The following is an 18,976-nucleotide window of genomic DNA, read 5'->3' on the forward strand; positions in this document are numbered from 1 at the left end:
GAGACTAGAAAAGGAGGAAGGGAACAAGTATTTATTAAGAACCTTCTTTATTCTAGGCATTATATTGAGTTCTTTACAAATATCTTACTTCATCTTCACAAACAATCCTGGAAGGTGTTATCATCTCCATTTACAGTTGGAGAAACTGAGGTAGATAATTTACTCAGGGTCATACTAGTATCAGAAGACAAATTTGAATTTGAGTCTTCTTAACTGCAGGTATAGATCTTATCCACAGTGCCACCCAGCTGCCCAGGGAGTAAAAGATATTGCCATCCTCTCCATCACTCAAGCTTACGACCTTGATGTAATCCTTTGCTCCTCATGCTTGTCCTATATAACTAATCAGATGCCAAATCTTATTATTTCTATTTTAACAAAATTTCTTATATAGTTTCCTCTCTACTCACATAACCACCATGCTAGTTTAGGCTTTTAACATCTCTTATCTAGACTACCTGCAATAACTGCTTCTCAGTCTCAATCTCTTCCTTACTCTATCCTCCATGTAGCTGTCAAAGGGATTTTCCTAAAGCACAGGTCTGACTGCATCAATTCCACATCTTTCTTGTCCTCCTTCCAACAAACTTCAGTGACTTCTTGTTATACCCAGGGATAAATATAAAATCCTTGCTATGCTTTCCACTACCTGACACCTCTCTAAACTTTATAGTCTTTTAATACTTCACAGACTCCTCTATTGACCCAGCCACACTGGCTTATTTATTTTTCACTTAGGACACTCCACTTCAGTTTCCATACTTTACATTTGTTGCTCCTCAGACCATTCTTAGAATGCTTGCCTCCTTCCCTCCTCTGCTTGGATTCCATGGCTTTCTTCAAGACCCAGCTCAAATAATAATACCCTCTACAGAAGGTCTCTCCCAGACTTCCAAGGCATTAGAGTAGAGGTTCTTATTGGGGAATCTATGACCCTTCTTTAGGAATATTCTAATACCTTTATTTTATTTTTTAAAACCAATATTTTAACTCAATTTTCCTTCAGTAATTCAATTCTAGGAAACAATATACCCCCCTAAGTTGATTACCTGAAGCAGACTGACTCAAGTTTTGACAACACTTCAGCTCACTCTCAGTAGTCTCTCCTTTCTGATTGAAGAATTATAAAGTAGAGCAATAAGCTTTTCCCAAAGCATTCTTTTATCAAGGGCTCACAATTTTTAAGGTAATTTCATTTTCTTTCAATACCTCTATTTGACTTTAATTCATGAAACATCATAACTTCACCACCAGGTGCTCCCTGCTGGTCTCACCTCACTCCCTTTGCAACTTTTATGTGTTGTTTTCTCTCATTAGACTGTATGGCAGGTTCTTTTAAAAATTATTTATTTATTTATTGGTATCCCCAGTGCTTTGCATAGTACCTAGCACTTAGGTGCTTAATTTTTATTGAATTGAATTGCATATAATTGATTTTCTTTGCAATTGTATTTAGTTTATATAATATATATATATATACACACACACACACATATATATATATATATATATATATATATATATATATATATGTATATATGTATTTAAAAAGCATTCTGAGTTCATCAGATTGCCAAAGCAATCACTGACATAATAAAAAGTTTAGAATTTAGAAAGCCTTCTCCTCTGACCAGAGTTGTGTTGGTAATTGTTTAATAACTAGATCTCTCAAAACACCATATTTTCTTCTCCATCACTTTCTCATAACTAGTCAATTAAGAAAATAATAAATCAAACCTTGATTTGTAGCCCATCCATAAGGTGTAAATGTTGACACTAAACAATGTTGGTATGACTGTCTCTAAGGTTACTTTCTATTTGCTTTGAACAAATCTTGTATGTTGTTATTGTTCAGTCATTTTCAGTCACATCTGACTCAATTATTCCAGTTAGCGTTTTCTTGGCAAAGATGCTGGAGTGATTTGCTATTTCCTTCTCCAGTATCTTGTATGCATCCATGAATTGTCTCTCCAATTAGAATGGAAATATCTGAGAGTAGGGACGGTTTTTACCTTTCTTCATATTCTAAGTGCTTAACATGGTGCCTCACACATAAGTGCTTAATAAATGTTTGATGACTGACTGGGACAAAGAGTCAGAGAAAGTAATCATCTCTATATCTTACAGGGTGATGATGACAATCTGTCCAGCTTATGCACAGATGGAGCACAGCTTTGTGTTGACTTGTTTCTAAGTTGACTTATTCTTCTAGAATAGGAAAAGATTCTCCATAGGAGAGGGTATGCTATACCATTTTATAAGTGATCACAGACCAGTTTTAAGATAGTGATTTTTTTTTAATCAGACAAAAGTCTCTTTTGAAAGGTGCATAGGGAAGCAAAGTCTCTTCTTCATACTTAGCTAAGGGAATGCATTCCCCACAGTGTGAGAGAGAATTGAGTGAGAGGGAATTGAGTGAAATGTAGGTGTTATTACCACAGTAATAGCAATTGTCTTTGTTGCCCCCATTTTGAACTCATTTCAAATCAAATCATAGACAGGAAAATAACCCAAGTTTTTATGGCTGCAAGGATAGCTCTCACCATGATTCCAAGCTTCCTGTCTTACATCATGGGCTGTAACCAGGCTTTAGTTTCAGGCTGTGTTTTGACATATCTCTAGTTGAGAGTGCTTATTGCCTATGAGGGTTGAAGATTCAATCAGTATGTGGTGGGGATCAATCCAAGAAGCTGCTTTGGTTTACAAAAGAATACAAGTAAAATATCACAGAACAAGCATTTACCTATTATGAAGCTTCCTGCCTTTTTCTTGGGGCGTATGAGAGGTAAGAAGTACCTACCAAGAACTTAAAACCCTGCAGTCTTTGCTCAGTAGCCTAGAATTTTCCTTCCATAAAGCAAGGTATCTCACTCTGAATATATTCATTTAGTCCTGCAATACAACTATGAGAGTTATATACAAGTGTCCAAGACACTTTTCAGGAGACACTGAACATTAAAATTTAGACAAAATCTTTTCTTTTCCCCACCCAGAACATGAAAACTTAAGCAAAATCTTTCCAAGTCATTAAAACCAGTTATCCTCTTTTTTTCTAAAACAAAAACTTGGTCATTAAAATACAGAACAGGTGATAGGAACCTTTAAGGAACTATAGAAAATAATAGGTATATTTTGCATGTCATTTGCAACTTAAGGGGTAAGACTTACTCTCTGAAAGGCATGAAAGGGATTGCAATGGTTTTCTAAGTATTGCTCATTGAAGCATATGGATGATCTTGTGGTTTTATGTACATACTATAATTTAAGCAATTATATTCATTTCAATGCCAGAAGAAGGTTTGCACATATTTTTCTCCTATTTAATTCTGCCTACAATGATCAAGCTGATGAAATATTACAAACAGATCTGCAGTTGCCATTTGAAATCTGCTAAATTGTAGATGTTAGTGTACTCCAACATTCAGTACATTGTCAGATTTTTATGATAACTTCCCTAATTGCAGTCTCAACATTATATGTTGATATACTATGAAATAGAAACATTGGTTACAGTTCAAGTAGAGGTGGTTCTGTTGAAACACTCATTTTGTCTTTGAAGTGCATAAATTGGCTATTTAGTTTTCAGATTTTAAAAGGATTCTTGAAAGCAGAGATAGAGACAGATGTATTATAAATCGTATGATGCTCTGTCAAAAAGCTCTAAGTCTTTCCAAAAAAAGGTTTTGCCCAAAACAGCAGGTCCTATATTTAGGCTGAGTGAAGAATGACTTTAGTTTATGTGAGAGTTTGCTAATATTTAAAGTGGTGTATTCATTCTGTGTGAAAATTGATAGATTTTTTAGTAATCTTGACTGACTTTTGGGGCTCTTTGTTGTCTATATTTGGCCCTAAGGAGTAAGAGAGGAGTGAGGTACATAAGAGAAACAGTGATAGTATTATCTCCTTCAAGAAAATTGGGCTGCCTTTACTCACCCTGAGTAACTTTGGATCATGTTGTTTGGCTTCAACTTTATTAGGAATGTCTTCATACTACCTTTTGACATAGATTCAAACTGAGCCACAGAAATAAATTATTATTCTACTGCAGTGCCTCTGTGCTTCTATGACAAATCCAGACCGGTAAAAATATACATTACTCTGTCACTGACAAAACACATGGACTCGAAATGGATATGCATAAAAGGCATTGGCCTTCATTTCACTAACACAAGAGAAGGATTTATTTCTAGACTGAGCCTAGCCAGGATACTAACAACCAAACAATCGTCATCTCTTCCCAAAATAAAAAATAAAAAAATCCAACCCAAATTATGTTAATGAAAATTAAGGACACACACAAGTTATAACTGAGGAACTCTAAGGTGTGGCACACAATAATTCAGTTCTTTATCTTGAATGTTTTCTCCATCTGTTACAAATGAGTATCTGTAAATGTGGTGTGTTCTTTAGTCACAGAGCTGAAACCCTTGATAGCATTCATCAGATCTTCATCATCCACATACTGGAAAAAAAAAAAAAGACACATTTATGGGATAGTATTTTATTTAGTCTATGAAATTCATTAAAATTGATCAAGTAATTGTAAGGCAGGAATGATCAGGAAAAAAAAATGTCATAGAGGATTTAAGATTTGGGCTAGAAATGGAAGAATGGGTATAGGATGTGAACAGGTAGAGGGAAGAGGGGAGAGTACTCCAGGAAAGAGAAATTATCCAGAGTAAAGCTTAAAAGTTATAGACGGTCTACTAAAATGTTGTGGGGGTTTTTTGAGGGGAAAGGGATAATGGACAATTGCTTTCAAATTTTTAATAAAATATTCATAGAAATTCTCTTAACATTTTGGGAGCCCCCCAAATTAAGAAAATCTTAGGCTAAAAACAAAAACACAGAGGCTGGGTATGGTGTTGCATATCTGCAACTTCAGCTAATGGGAAGACTAAAACCAACATGTTTCTTGGACTTGGGTACTGCATCTGGTGGGAAGTTTAAACATTGGCATATTTCTTGGATTTGGGAATGCTGAGCTGTAGTGCATTATACCAGTTGATTTTCTATGCTAAGTTCAATATCTTAAGGTAAGCAATGAGGAACAGAAAGCCAGAATATAGTCTAAGGCAGGGTAGCACTCACCCATATCAAATTGAACATTTCAAAGGTCTTTCGACAACTAATAGTGGAAACAGACCTATGAATAAAACCCATGCTTTCTAGCCTTGATGAGATTAGAACACTCAATCTTTTAAAAATAAATTAAATTTTAAAAAGGCACACTGGGCATAAGGACACTGATAATCCCATTATAGTTTGTATTGGTCAGTCAGACAACTTTCAGAGTGCTTTATTCATATCTGAATATCACATTGTAGGAAGTATTCTTAAGGATTCGGGTCACAGTATATGATTTGCCTAGACAAGGTTATTCAGATGATGAAGGGACTATGCCATATGACATTCAGTTGAGGAAGTGGAGATCTTGAGCCTGGAGAAAAGATTTGTGAGTAGTGTCATTATCAGTATTTCAAAGTCTGCCCAAATGAGGAGTTGGGTAGCAAGGGGACATAATAGATAGAGTACTGGACTTGGAGTCAGAAAGTCTCATCTTTGTGGTCTCATAAATTAGCTGTCCTTTAAACCTGTTTGCCTCAGTTTCCTCATCTGTAAAATAAGTTGGAAAAGGAAATGGCAAACCACTTTAGTAAATCTTATACTGCCAAGAAAATCCCAAATTGAGTCATGAAGAGTTGGATAGAATTGAAAAAATGAAAACAACAACATATAGATAAGTGTTTTTGCAGCTTGGTCCCAAAGGACAATCAGCCCAGTCAGTAAATATTAATGAAACAACTACTATGTGCCAGGCACTGTGCTAAGCACTGAACAAAGACATACCCCACATTTTGCTAATTTGGGGAGGACCGGGATATTATTTGGGTACCCTAAAAGTCTTAAGAGCACAGCTATAAGAAAAGTTCTACCAAAATGTTCTATTTATCAGCAGCAGCATTGAAAGATATGATAGATATTTCTCCTTGTCTTATGCTTATCAATTAAATATTGAAACATATGGATAAAAAAAAAGGTATTCAAAATATCTTTTCCTTCACTTAGTAAGTTCTCAGTTGTCTTTTTTTTTTCTTTCTGAGCAAACTAAAAAAGTAAAACTGCCAAAATATTAAAACCAATTCATATTCTAATTTGTAATTAACAGAGATATTAGCTTAAAGTTGTTGAGATCAACAAATGGGAGTGCTATATCTTATATGTATGTGTGCTAAGAAAATTACATACACATATGTACAGTTTCTGTTAAGAACGTCTCAGTGCACTGCCTTAATCTTGCATTCCTAAGGCTAGCAGGATTTTCTTGTCCAGAAAAATTATGAGCTCACAGATGGATTTGTCATCCCTGAGATTCACTCCTGCATAAGAATGTCTCATCAAAGACCCAAGGTGCAAGATCTCTAAAAAGAAAGAATTATTTTAAAAATACATTTAGGCTAAGCCTCTGACCTCCTTAATCCCTTCCTGGTACAGAATGGGAGGGAAGGAATGCTCTTAAGAACTATAAGAAATCCAGCTTTAGACACTTAACAGTAGCTGTGTGACCCTGGACAAGTCACTTAACCCCAATTGCTTTGCCGCCCCCCCAAAAAAAAAATGTCAAGAACCACAAGGGAAACTAGATGCATTCTTTACATAAGGAGGAAGTACAAACTCTCACCCATGGATTATAGTTTTTTTTCACAAATCTGTATTCCAACTATTGGCACCTAAGCCAACGAAGGAAGTACCAAACTCAAAACCAGAGAGTACACAAATCTGTCAGGACATATTCCATGGAGAAGTGCTTGGGTCCCATTCATAGCCTTATTTTACCTGGATATCAAGAGAGATGACTACATAGTTTAGCTCCAGAATTTTAAGTTTTGTTCATGGTCTTTACTTGTTATGGTAGGACTACTAGATTATTACTGAAACACTCTTAGAGATCACTTTCTGTTAACTGTCATTGTTATTGTTTATCCTTTGTTCTCGAAGAGGATCATGACATCAAGAAGGTAATGCCATGACATGAATGTTCATTGGATTTAAGTGAGGAAGGTCTGTGCAAGGTCACCTGCCTCACTTTACTCTCCAGAGCAATCTGGGTCCAGTGACCAAATATAAATTAGAATGACTAGAGATGGCTCTCACTAATTGTTAGAGAATACCAGTAAACCATCTGAATATCGTCATTTCAAGAGATATTGTTCCCCTGTTGTCTTTAGATTTTCAAGTACATACTAGATGACCAATTTGGGAGATGATATAGAAGACCTTCCTGTTCTCAGACAGATTGAACAACAAACATTCGAGCATTATAATAAACAAAGGTTTTGGAAGAAAGAAGGTTTTGGTGAAGAAACTAGGATTCAAGCACATCTGCTCCCATAGGCTAAAGAGTCATGAGAATAATGTGTATAAATTTTTTACCACTAAAATCCATGGGATTTCTTCTTAAATAGAAATTTCTCCTAATTATATAATTTCTTATACTTAGCAGCAAATATCTCTCTAAGTAAGTGATTTTGTGGTGAATCAGAACCCACATTGTCTTTGTTCAGTTGTTTCAGTAGCATACAAGTCGTCATATCCGCTTTTGGGGTTTTCTTGACAATGATACTATGGTTTGCCATTTCCTTCTCCAGCTCATTTTGCAGATAAGGAAACTGAGGTAATAGAATGAAGTGACTAGGTCACATAGTATCTGAAACTAAGTTTGAATTCAAGGAAATCAGTTTTTCTGATTCCAGGCACGGCACTCTATTTACTGCAACACCTAGCTGTCCAATATCTACATCAGGAAAGAAAGAAAAGAGAACTCATACTTCTTACCTATATATGCAAATAAGATTTGTTGGTACATATTCTCTGAAAGTATATTGAAGCTCTGCTTGACTGTAGATGAGAGATCTGAAAATCTATCGATGCCAGACTCCCTCATGGGGAAGAAACAGCACCAGAGATAGTTTTCCAATTTTATCTTTTAATGTAAAAAAGCTCCTATCTCTTATGATGTCAGCAAAGATTTTCCCAGTTTTCATGATTTGCTAGTGGTTCTATGGCAGTGATTAGAAGGGAAACAAAACATTTTGTTAATTCTATTCCCAGATCTATGGGTGGGATCATTAAGCAATGTAATTTGTTGGCAAAGGAAGTGAGGTCGACTTATAAAGTACTCTCATGGCCTTGGCTAGAATTTTCCAGAATTTGGGGTTCTACTTCCTTTGCATTGGGTGATCATTATCTCCTAAAGAGATTCATTGCAAAAAAAAATGTTATTAAGTTTATTTCTAACCTGTATTTTTGAATTAAGTCTTAACTGCTCTGAATAAGTTTCCAAATACTAAATCATTCAGAAAACAGGTTAATATTCATTGGGCAGTTTATCCAGTTCTTCATATATTGGGGTATATTAGATGGGCTGCCAGACTTTTACTAATGTATATATGCATGTATACATTTTCTATTAAGCAAAGCCAATTTACATTCACAAAAGAAGGGTAGCACATATGTACATTAAATAGAGATCTAAGATTTGTAAAACACTTTATAAATATCTCATTTTATGTTCAATAACCCTGGGAAGTAAGTGCTATTATTATACCAATTTTACAGATAAGGAAAGTAAGGGAGACAGCAGTTAAGCAACTTGTATAGGGTCACATAGCTGGGAAGTATCTGAGGCTGAATGTAAACTTGCATCTTTCTGACTACAGGTCCAATACTCTATCCACTATATTAGCTTCTACTTTAAGGGAAGGATTATAGCATCCAGGGACCAGGCATTTTGGGATGGATTTTGGCAGCCCTCTTTTAGCTATCCTTGTGATGAACACCTAACATTGCTCAGTTCATGTGAGCCCCCATTGATAGTGACACCTACTGGAAATTAATTCTGTGTGTCCATTGGAATGAAACATGGCCCATGGGCTCAATAACACCATTATCTGTTGTAACTTTCTAAAGTCTTTTGGAGATAAACCATGTTTAACCCTTTGAGTTTTCTGATATTTTTCCCCATAACATACAACACTAAAGTCTACTAGTAAGCAAAGGGAAACAGTCTATCTGTGTTTAATTGGGAAAGCCTGTCTATACTACAATTAGTGATAAAGGAATCTTTTAGATGATGTAGAATATCTTTTTAGATGTAATGTTAATGCATCTTGGTCCTTACAGTATAGTAATATGAACTTTTTTTTTAGAGGTATGTAAATGAATGAATGAACAAAAACTAATTACAGCTTTGGTTCTCCATAAAGATCAACTTACCAATCCACTGTCATGGCCCATGATGGTCTCCCACAGTGAGTCATCAGTTAAACCTTTCTTGTCCTGGATGTCCATGAGTTGACTGACACTGCGATGTAGAGAACCCTGGGAGTAGGCACGACTAATCTGGCTTTGGCTTGGAATGCGGAGAACAGACATGCTTCTGTTGCTCCTAATACTCATGGGAGTCCCTGTCCGGGGGATCTTTGTATCAGTCATTCCCTGGGAAGAAAGTTTCTATTAGTGATACTCTTAAAAAGAAAACCTGCAAGTATGTCAAGGATCATTTGTTGTTACATCTTGGAATCCTCCTAAAAAAGCTTGGAAACTGTAACTTGCTATCACTGTGCTTCCTACAGAGGTTAGATAACAAGCTAATGGTCACATTAGAAGCCTGATAAAAGTGTCATTAAGACCCCAGAACACTCATTAAGGGATGCCCCAGCTATTGTTCCCCACAGAGACAAAGGCTTGCTGCATTGCAGGTTTAACAAGGTGATCTCTTCATGCATGTCACCATAGCCAGTTCCTTCTCTACTTAGAACACCTGTCTCCTTGGGATACTAAAGTCCTCAGTGCTGCCAAGGTTAATAGTATTCTCCTGTGTCTGACTGATGGCTATATTCAGCCTTTCCTTCAGTTGGTATGAGAGGAAAAAAACACGTCTTTCAGATTCTAAGTCCTATGAGTAAAAGTGGTATCCTGTTTCATTTCTTTCTACTCTTCTGTGACCTAAGGCCAGTGAAATAGTTCTAAATAGTCAAAACCTCTAGAATTAGGATCTAAAACATGTCTTGGAAACCCAACTGTACATTACTTTTTTATGATTCTTGGCTTGGATCCCTCCACAGCTGGGCGCTACTCTATATTTTTAGTCTTCTTTCTTATTACTCTGTGACTTTGTTCTTCTAAAAATTAGATTTTTTCACTGTCTTCCTTCTCACTTTAGCCCTCTATTTAAGCACATGGCCAGTGCCTTCAGATCTCTATCTTTAGTTAGGTAAAAATGAATTAAAATCAAGCCTTGGATACTTGATCCTGGATGTCATTGAACTCCTTTTTCTTCATCTGTAAATGAATATAATACTAGAATCCACATCACAGGTTTGTGGGCTAAATAAACTACCTGTTGCTTAATAAATGCTTTTTTTCTCTTTCTGTTATTTCCATCTTTTCAACATCTACACCTCCTTTAATGGTTCCAATCAAATTCCATTTCCTCCAGGGCAGACTTTTCTTATTACTTGAGGTCATCGTCACACTTCCTTCCAAACTTCCCCCAGCCTCACATAGGCTTTATTTCATAACATAACATACTTATTATATAATATTGATTATAGTGATCTGTGCTGGTATATTATCTTCCTATTTGCAATGCTCTTTAAGGCAGTGTCTCCGGAGTTTTGTTTTGTTTTTAACTTAATATCCCTTCAATGTCTCTGTACACAGTAGGTATTTAAAACCTTAGCTACATGGGGTGGCAAATCATTTAGGTTAGCTGTCAGAGTTTTAGCTACTCTTCACAGGGCAATGAACACACCATGCAAAAGAGTCATGCATACACACCATGCTGATTGTAAGGGCACAGCACACTGATACCTCAAAGTGCATTGTGTAGCTTTTCAGAGTGACGTTACTTGACACATCAGATATTTCAGCAACTGAATCAAACTAAGATTTAAAAATGGGGGGGAGGAATCAATGGTAAAAATTTATTTTAAAAGTAGCAGCATTATATGCACCCAATCCCCAAACAGTCCACCTCCCAGATTTTAATATTCCCTGAAATGAATCTAAAAATATCCATTCAGGTCAACTGGAAGATTTTTGGATGAAAAACACGTGGCTACTAGAGACTAATTGGTCAGTCTCAAAGGTGAGTTTTACTTGTATTATTTGTTCAGTATTTCAGAGAATGATTGTTCCAAATTCCAACCAGTAATTGTGTTCTGTGTAAAACCTGTACTTACAATTAGCTGCACCGTATGCTGTGTGACCTTGAAGCAGATAATAAAAAAGGAATGGCTCCCTCACTCTGGCACTTGTGAGCCTTTCTGCTCAAAAAGTGCTTAAGCAGGGAGAAAGCAGGTGCTCCAAAGACAGCTAACCTGATCAGGGGACCGGGTCACCTGGGAAAGGGAAGCTTGGGATCTCTTAAAAGGCCTGGGACAAAATACTGACATCAGGGATTTTGAACTAAGGAAGACATGGATGGCATGTTCATTTATTTGGGGTAGGGAGAAAGGAGCTTTTTTCTTATTAAAAAAAATTGTAGCTTTTGTAGGAAACAGATCAGAAGACAAGGCTGTATATTAGAGAATTATAGACATTTATAAGTTTAAGGATTGACTTCCTTCAAAATCAAAGGAAAATCAAATTGAACAATTATTTGTTTCTGTTTCATATCTTAGCCTTTTCTTCAGGAAGCTCTAGAACAGCACTGAGATGAACAAGTACATTTAAGGTTTCTAATGGGCTGCTTTAGTCTGTAAGTTCAATGGGCTATTAGATTCACCTGGCCTTTGACAAGCCCTTCCAAAGCAGTAGCTGACTAGCTCTCATAGGAGCTTTCATTTTATGAAAACTATTTTATTTTTTAAAGTGATTTTTAAAAGAAACAGAATGGTAGAAGGCAGATTTTGTTCGTTGTTGTAGTTATGTTAAACACTGAACTGGGTGCATGCTACACTGATTTGTAACTCAATATCTTCTGGACTTATCTTTTTTGTGTTTGATTTTTGTTTTTTGTTCAGTATTTTTCTGCAGTTACATGTAAAAACATTTTATATATATATATATATATATATATATATATATATTTTAATAATGGAGTTCCAGATTCTCTCCTTTTTTCTGTTCCCACCTTCTTCTCCCATTGAGAATGCAAGCAATTCAGGTTATACATGTAGTCATGCAAAAAATTTGCATAAGTCATGTTATATAAGAAAAAGTAGATTAAAAACTCTCAAGAAAAATATTATATATATATATATATATTATATTTCAATCTGCATTCACACACTATCAGCTTTTTCTCTGGGTATGGATAACATTTTTTATCAAAAGGAATAATTTTAAAGCACAGATTTGACTTTATGCTATCCCTCTTCTCAAGAAGCTCATGAATTCCTATTATCTCTAGGGTCACATACACTTTTTTTTTTAAATTAAAGCTTCAATTATCTTTCCATGTTGCTGTACATTATTCCCCCTTAGCCGCTCTCCATTCCAGACAAACTTTCACATTATTTTCAACACCATGTTGTTGTATATAATACTTAATAAAGTATTTGTTGAATGGAATTGAATCTTCTGATAAAATCAATTTCCCAATCAGTGCTACTACTAATAGACATCTGGACTTCTTCCTGGCTGTGGCTCCTAGAACATGACCTAGTCCTTGTCCCTGCTTCCTTCATTCCACTTCTTTCACCTTAACTTATGCCATTCAACATATTGTCAGTTGAATGAAAAATTAAACTTTAGGATTAATTTTTCATCAAGTCATCCTAGTTGTATCTTTGCTTAATACCAAAGGAACCTCTTCTTTTATCATTTTAGTTGACTCCATTCTTTATTTTGTGAAATCCAAAGGTCTCACCAGGAACTTTAGCATTACTTTATCTAGAGAAACATCTATATGTTACTTTTTGGATACTATGTTCAAACAAGACCATCTGCACTCAGGCTATACCTTTATATCTCTTCCCCTAAATCCAGAAATTCAGAGCCTGGAACAATAGGCTCTTAGATGTGAGCCTATTTTGTCTTACTTTGGGCTAGGGCTTATGTCATTTATAACTATTTCTAAATATACACTTCCCCTTCTTTTTCAAGTTCCTTTAATGTATTTTCTTTCCCAATATAACATAAATTTTTTGTGGTAGGGACTGTTTTGCTTATTTGTATTGTGTCTCTGACATATTTGTGTGTGTGTGTGTGTGTGTGTGTGTGTGTGTGTGTGTGTGTGTCTATATCTGTCTCTACCGCTGTATCTATATCTGTTGCTCTAGCTATCTGTCTATTACCAGTCCCATTTCTTTGACACTATTTCCATAGCTGATAGACATTCAGTTATATTTTTTGAAGAATATGTTTTCAAAATATGTGAAACTGAAAATAAAGATTATAATATGTGCATTTATGTATTTATGCAATAGTCATGTGGGCATGCTTTCCTGAGTATGATCTCTTGATTCACTTTGGCATCTATCCCCCTTAATTCTAGAGAGCTTTTGAGGAAAGTGAGCCTGACTGAGCTGTTACTTTAAAAGGCTAAAGTCATCAGTTGTATATTTAGCTTATAAATTAGCACAGAAGCAAAAGAAAATGAAAAAAATATATTTGGATCCTATGTCACTTAGGAAAAGGAAGGTCTTTCACTGACAAAAATGAAAGATAAAGGGTACATTGCTAAAAAAAAAAATCAGTGTTTGGCAGATCTTCTATGGAAGATTAATGGGAAAATATGGATAAGAAAATGAGGAGGTATAGAAGATGATTAGCTTTGGTAGAAAACAAGTCAGTAAAATTATGTCTAAGAAAGTGGACATGTTCTTTATAACATAAAGCATACAGAGGCCTTTGGATATGATTTATGAAGCAAACAAACTTCCTTGGGGTAGGGAGTGAGGAAGAGCAAACCGATGACATGACATAGTCCAGTTATTTTAAAATAACAGGCCCAAAAGGAAGACATCAAAACACTGAACATGGAGTTTATTTCAGGCTGACTCCTCATTCCCCCCCCCCCCCCATTTACATATTCATTTTGGATACTGTAAATAACTAAGGATAGAAAAAGGACTCATGTCAAAACCAGGTATTTTTATAAAGCTGTATGATTTTGAGTATATGTTCTTCCATGAAAGGTGCTCAGACGCCGATACTTTGAAGAATGCATGGATTTCATTAGTGTGGATTCCACTGACAAAACTTCCATACCTTTTACTATATAGTTCTTTTCCATGTTTTCCTACATGTTCTCACAAAAGTTCTATCCTAAATTTACTGAGACAAAATTAAACTTGAACAAGTGGTTAAATCTCTGTTGAGATAAATGTTCCCAAATAGCCACATAAGAAGGACTATGGCCATACAGTGCAAAATTATTTCTCCCTTCTTCATTTCTATGCACTAGACAAATGTCTTCCATAAAAATAAATAAAAATCATTAAGCACTTATTTCCCCCCTCCTCAGAGACATACTTCTCTTCTTTTGCCTTCTTGAATTTCTATCTAATTACCAATTAACAGAGACACCATTTGAATCTCAGTCTTTTCCCCACTGCATTTCCCCAATTCCCCCAAAACCACTGGATTTAAGATAATGATGTTACACATTATTTTAGCTCCTCGTTTCACTCAGGAAACCTTTATAATTTAGTCTGGACCTAATTTTGTCACTGCTTACTGTATGTATGAAGAAAAGTAAGAAATGTGATTCAGTGCTTTGCTACTTATTCCTTTCTTGGTTTCTAGGGCTTGAACCTGAGCCTTTTAACCTTGAATTCATTCCTTGATTTTATCTCAAAGAGTTTTTGGTTTGCTAGTGTGACTTAGAATCTACACTATTTGAAGAAGTCTTGTATTCCAATTATGCTTTGTATGCCCAGATGTACCCAACTCTGGGGCTACACTGAACCCCATAAACATTGAGTTCCATTTTCCCCATATTTAGCTGCCATCTCAAAGGTCAACAATGTTCAATCAATTATTTTGGGACTCAGGACAAATGCATGAAGATTAAAAAAGGACATCTGGTTCTTGTTAGCCTCCACTCTTCCTCCATTCTTAGCCACACCAGTCATATCCTTGGTGGAATATGAAAACTTGGATCTCTAATGAATATAGTCACGGACATGATGCTCTTCTAAGGAACTTCATGACCCAGCCAGATAGAAAAAGTGTACAAGACCATATCTCAAGGACACATACATACCATGTGGGTTTCACCTGGGGGGTAGACACTCAGTGGAGACATCCTTTTCTGAAGTGGCACTAAGGGAGGTCTCTCTCTGATATATGGTTCTTTATGTATTTTTCTTTGTAGGATCAGTGACAGAAAGATAGCCAGGAAGATCAATCCCAGAGTTGCCATTAATATTATAAACCATAGCTCATTGTAGAACTCAGCACGCTTGTTCTCTGCTCCCATCTTCTCTCCAGGAGTTGTTAATACTGGGCCTACCAAATCCAGAGAAGGAAAAAAGAAAACATTATTTCAAAAGGCAATTTAGTGATCTATCGTCCTGTTATTCTATAGTAAATTAGAAAGAAGTTGAGAGCCGTTTGTCACATTGTGCTTATTTGCACTTATGCTCAAGGTGGTATAATGGTTCAATATGTTAGTGGGCTGTAATAAAAAGCTTATTGCACTCTAGAGACCATGCTTACAATCCTGGCATTGCTGTCTGGGCTGGAAATCACCACAGCATTGGCATATCCCAGGGAAAGGGAGGGAGGAGGGATGGAATTAAACAGGAGGTTATCAAAGTAACCTTGAGGATTGGCAATTTCAGAACTCTGCAAGAGATAGAGAGACTGCCTCTTCTGCAGCCAGCACTTCTGGTTAAGAATTCTGCCTCAAAGACAGGTTAGAGGGTGAAGCCTTGGCAATTCGGGTGTACTCCACTTTATTCAAAAAACAGTCTAGGAAAACAGTATCCCCTTCACCCCTGTATTCACCAGATCCTGCTAGCTCACGAGAGCTAACTGTTAAATTTTCAATGTTTTTACACAAATCAGAGCTTGATTTATTATCTTGTTAATTGTCAAGATATAAGTTATGGAGAATACATTGATAATGCAATTTAAATTTAAAAGTATGTTTGGCATTTTTTGAAATCTGGTTGTTAAATAAATTGCCAGCATATCCCTGTCCACTCTATCATTATGAGATGGTAGTATAGCAGCAATAATAATAGGCAACATTGAGATAAACTTAAAATTTTTCTAAATGATATATATATATATATATAAAATCTCATTTTGTCCTCTGAGAGGTACATATTATTATGACCTGCATTTTACAGATAAAGAAACCAAGTCTGAGAAGGATTAAGTCACTTAATTACACAGATAGTAAGTGTTTTGAGGCAGGATTTGAATCCAGGATTTCCTAACTTCAAATTCATGAATCTATATATTCTGCCATCTATCTGCTCTGCGTTGTGACCACTGCAGCAGCTTAGAAGTCCAGTAGAGAGAGCCAAGGGCCTAGAGTCAGGAAGACATCAGTCACTTACTAGTCATGTGATTCTGGATGACTTAATCTCTGTCTGACTGTGTTTCCCCATTTAAATTGGAGATCATATTAAATAATTAAATAAATTAATTATTTACAAATTAAATAATATTTGTAAAGCACTTAGCAGTGTCTGGCACATAGTAGTACTTAATAAAGGTTTGTTCCCTTCCCTGGATTAGCAATCAGGAATAACTGGGTCTGAATCTTGTCTCAGATATTTAGTAGTCAAACATCAGGCAAATCATAACCTCTTTGAGTCTAACTTTCTTCACTTGTTAATTGGAGATAAATGATACTCTCCAAAATAATTAATTGCATAGGGTCATGAGGAGCATAGACTTTCAGAGTTGGGAGGTGTTCCAGAAATCCTCTAGTCAGATTCAAACCTGAAAAGGAATTCCTGCTGCTAGAACATACCTGACAAGAGTTCATTCACTTTCTGCTTGAAGATCTCCAGTGAGTAGGGCAAGTCACTCCCTCTGCCTTTCAGGCCTGTTCTACTTTGGGTCAGCTCTATCATGACAGTTTTCTTGACATTATCCATTCCTGCTCTCATACAGAGCAAGTTTCATATATTTTCTATTTTCAAATACTTGAATACAGCTAATATTATGGGGCCACTGGGTGGCACAATGGATAGAGTGCCAGACTTGGAGTCAAAAAGATTCATTTTCCTGAACTCAAATCTAGCCTCAGATACTTACTAGTTGTATCACCCCGGGAAAATGACTTAACCCTGTTTGCCTCAATTTTCTCATCTGTAAAATGAGCTGGAGATGGAAATGGCAAACCATGCTAAATGTTTGTCAAGAAAACCCCAAATAGGCTTACAAAGGGATGGACATGACTGAAAAATGATTATGGTGCCCAAGTCTTCCTTTCTTTATCTAGTAACTCCCAATGGTCTTCATATGACATGGATGTATAGCACTTCACAATTTGAAGTTTCCTCATCAGGATTCTTTCCAGATTATAATTTTTTAAACTGTTGTATCCAAAACTAAACACAAAATTTCAAACTCAGTCTGACAAAGGTATAGTAGAAAAGGGCTCTTATGCCCTTTTCCCTAAAAGCTGTGCCTTTCTTAATGCAGTACATTTCGAGAAATCCATTGGTATACCATGTAACTAGTCTCACCTCACCACTATTTCCCCTAATGCTCCTGCCTTCCATCTAGGTCAGCCTCTGGTTTATTGTTTGTTTTACTTCCTATGTCTATAGTTCTTTCCTTATTGTCTACTTGATTTTGAGGGCAAGGACTGTTTTTGCCTTTCTTTGTATCAATCCTTAGTGCTAAGCACATAGTAAATTAATAAATGCTTAATTGACTTGATGACTTATGTCTTCAAACTTGCAACTTCATTTCCTTTAGTGCCACATTCAATACCCAAGATGGATTGAATGGAAATGGGCTGAATGTCAAGAATTGTCAACTATTGGATGGGAGCGCTGTCACTGCAGAGTGGGCTAAAGTAGGGAAAGTCCTAGAAGTGATTTTAAAATCCTTGATGAAGTACTTCCTTAAGCAACAGTTCAGGAAAAGAAACTTAGCCATCTTCTGCCAAAAGGTTGAGAAAATTGTAGTCACCAGAATAGCTTCATCTGCAATCCTAAGAAATTGAGCAATTCTTTGCAATTAAACAAGATGGTCCATCATAGGACAGAAGGACAAAAAAGCAAGTTGGTTTGATGCAGATATTAATCAATCAGCAGAATTCACTTATGCTCATTGTAGGAGGTTGTGGAAGTGCTCTATTTGTCTTTCTAGCTCTCATCTTAGCCCCACAATAAATACCGGCATGGGATCCTGTTGTTCAGTCAATCAGTTATGTGACCCTATGCAGGGTATTCTTGGTAAAGATACTTTGGTGGTTTGTCATTTCCTTCTTCAGTGAATTAAGGGTAACTAAAGTTAAATGACTTGCCCAGTATTACAGTTACTAAGTGTCTGAAGTCAGATTTGAACTCAGTTCTTCCTTACTCCAGATCCACTGCACCCTCAGCACCTCAGCATGGGATGCTAGAATCACTGATTTAGAACTAGACTGAAACTTGGAAGTCATCTGGTTTAATCAGGCTCCCTCCTACCTTTCCAGTGTTCTTATATTTTACACTGCTCTATGCACTTTGTGATCCAGCAAAACTTGACTTCCTTCCTGCTAACTCTTTCATACTGGAGTTAATCTTTTGATTCCATGTCTAATCCCATGATCTTGGGATACTCTCTTTTTTCACCCATCTCTTGGTCTCCCTGGCTTCCCATCAAACTGCTCCAACAACACTTTCTGGAGGCCTTTCCTTGTCATCCTCACTTTTTATGTACATTGTAAATACATATAGACATCATATATGTTCCCAAGTGGCGTCTATTTTCCTCCATTTTGTCTCTATTAGCACTTAGCATAGTGCCTGGGACAGAGTGGATACTTGGTATTTATTAAATGATTATT

General features: G+C 36.2%; 1 protein-coding gene across 1 annotated transcript in view; it reads right to left on the reverse strand.

Annotated features, from left to right (window-relative positions):
• Positions 1–3,968: 3,968 nt before the first annotated feature.
• USH2A (usherin) overlaps positions 3,969–18,976 on the reverse strand; it is a 1,025,480-nt gene continuing 1,010,472 nt past the window's right edge. Inside the window, exons 69-71 of the mRNA XM_074264677.1 lie at positions 15,218–15,462; positions 9,277–9,498; positions 3,969–4,462 (exon numbers count right to left, since the gene is read on the reverse strand). Of these exons, the coding sequence (XP_074120778.1) occupies positions 4,373–4,462; positions 9,277–9,498; positions 15,218–15,462 (557 nt within the window). The 3' untranslated portion in view covers positions 3,969–4,372. The remainder of the gene's footprint in view (positions 4,463–9,276; positions 9,499–15,217; positions 15,463–18,976) is intronic.

This window comes from Sminthopsis crassicaudata, chromosome 4 (assembly GCF_048593235.1).
Source record: "Sminthopsis crassicaudata isolate SCR6 chromosome 4, ASM4859323v1, whole genome shotgun sequence".
In the NCBI taxonomy this organism is placed as follows: domain Eukaryota; kingdom Metazoa; phylum Chordata; class Mammalia; order Dasyuromorphia; family Dasyuridae; genus Sminthopsis; species Sminthopsis crassicaudata.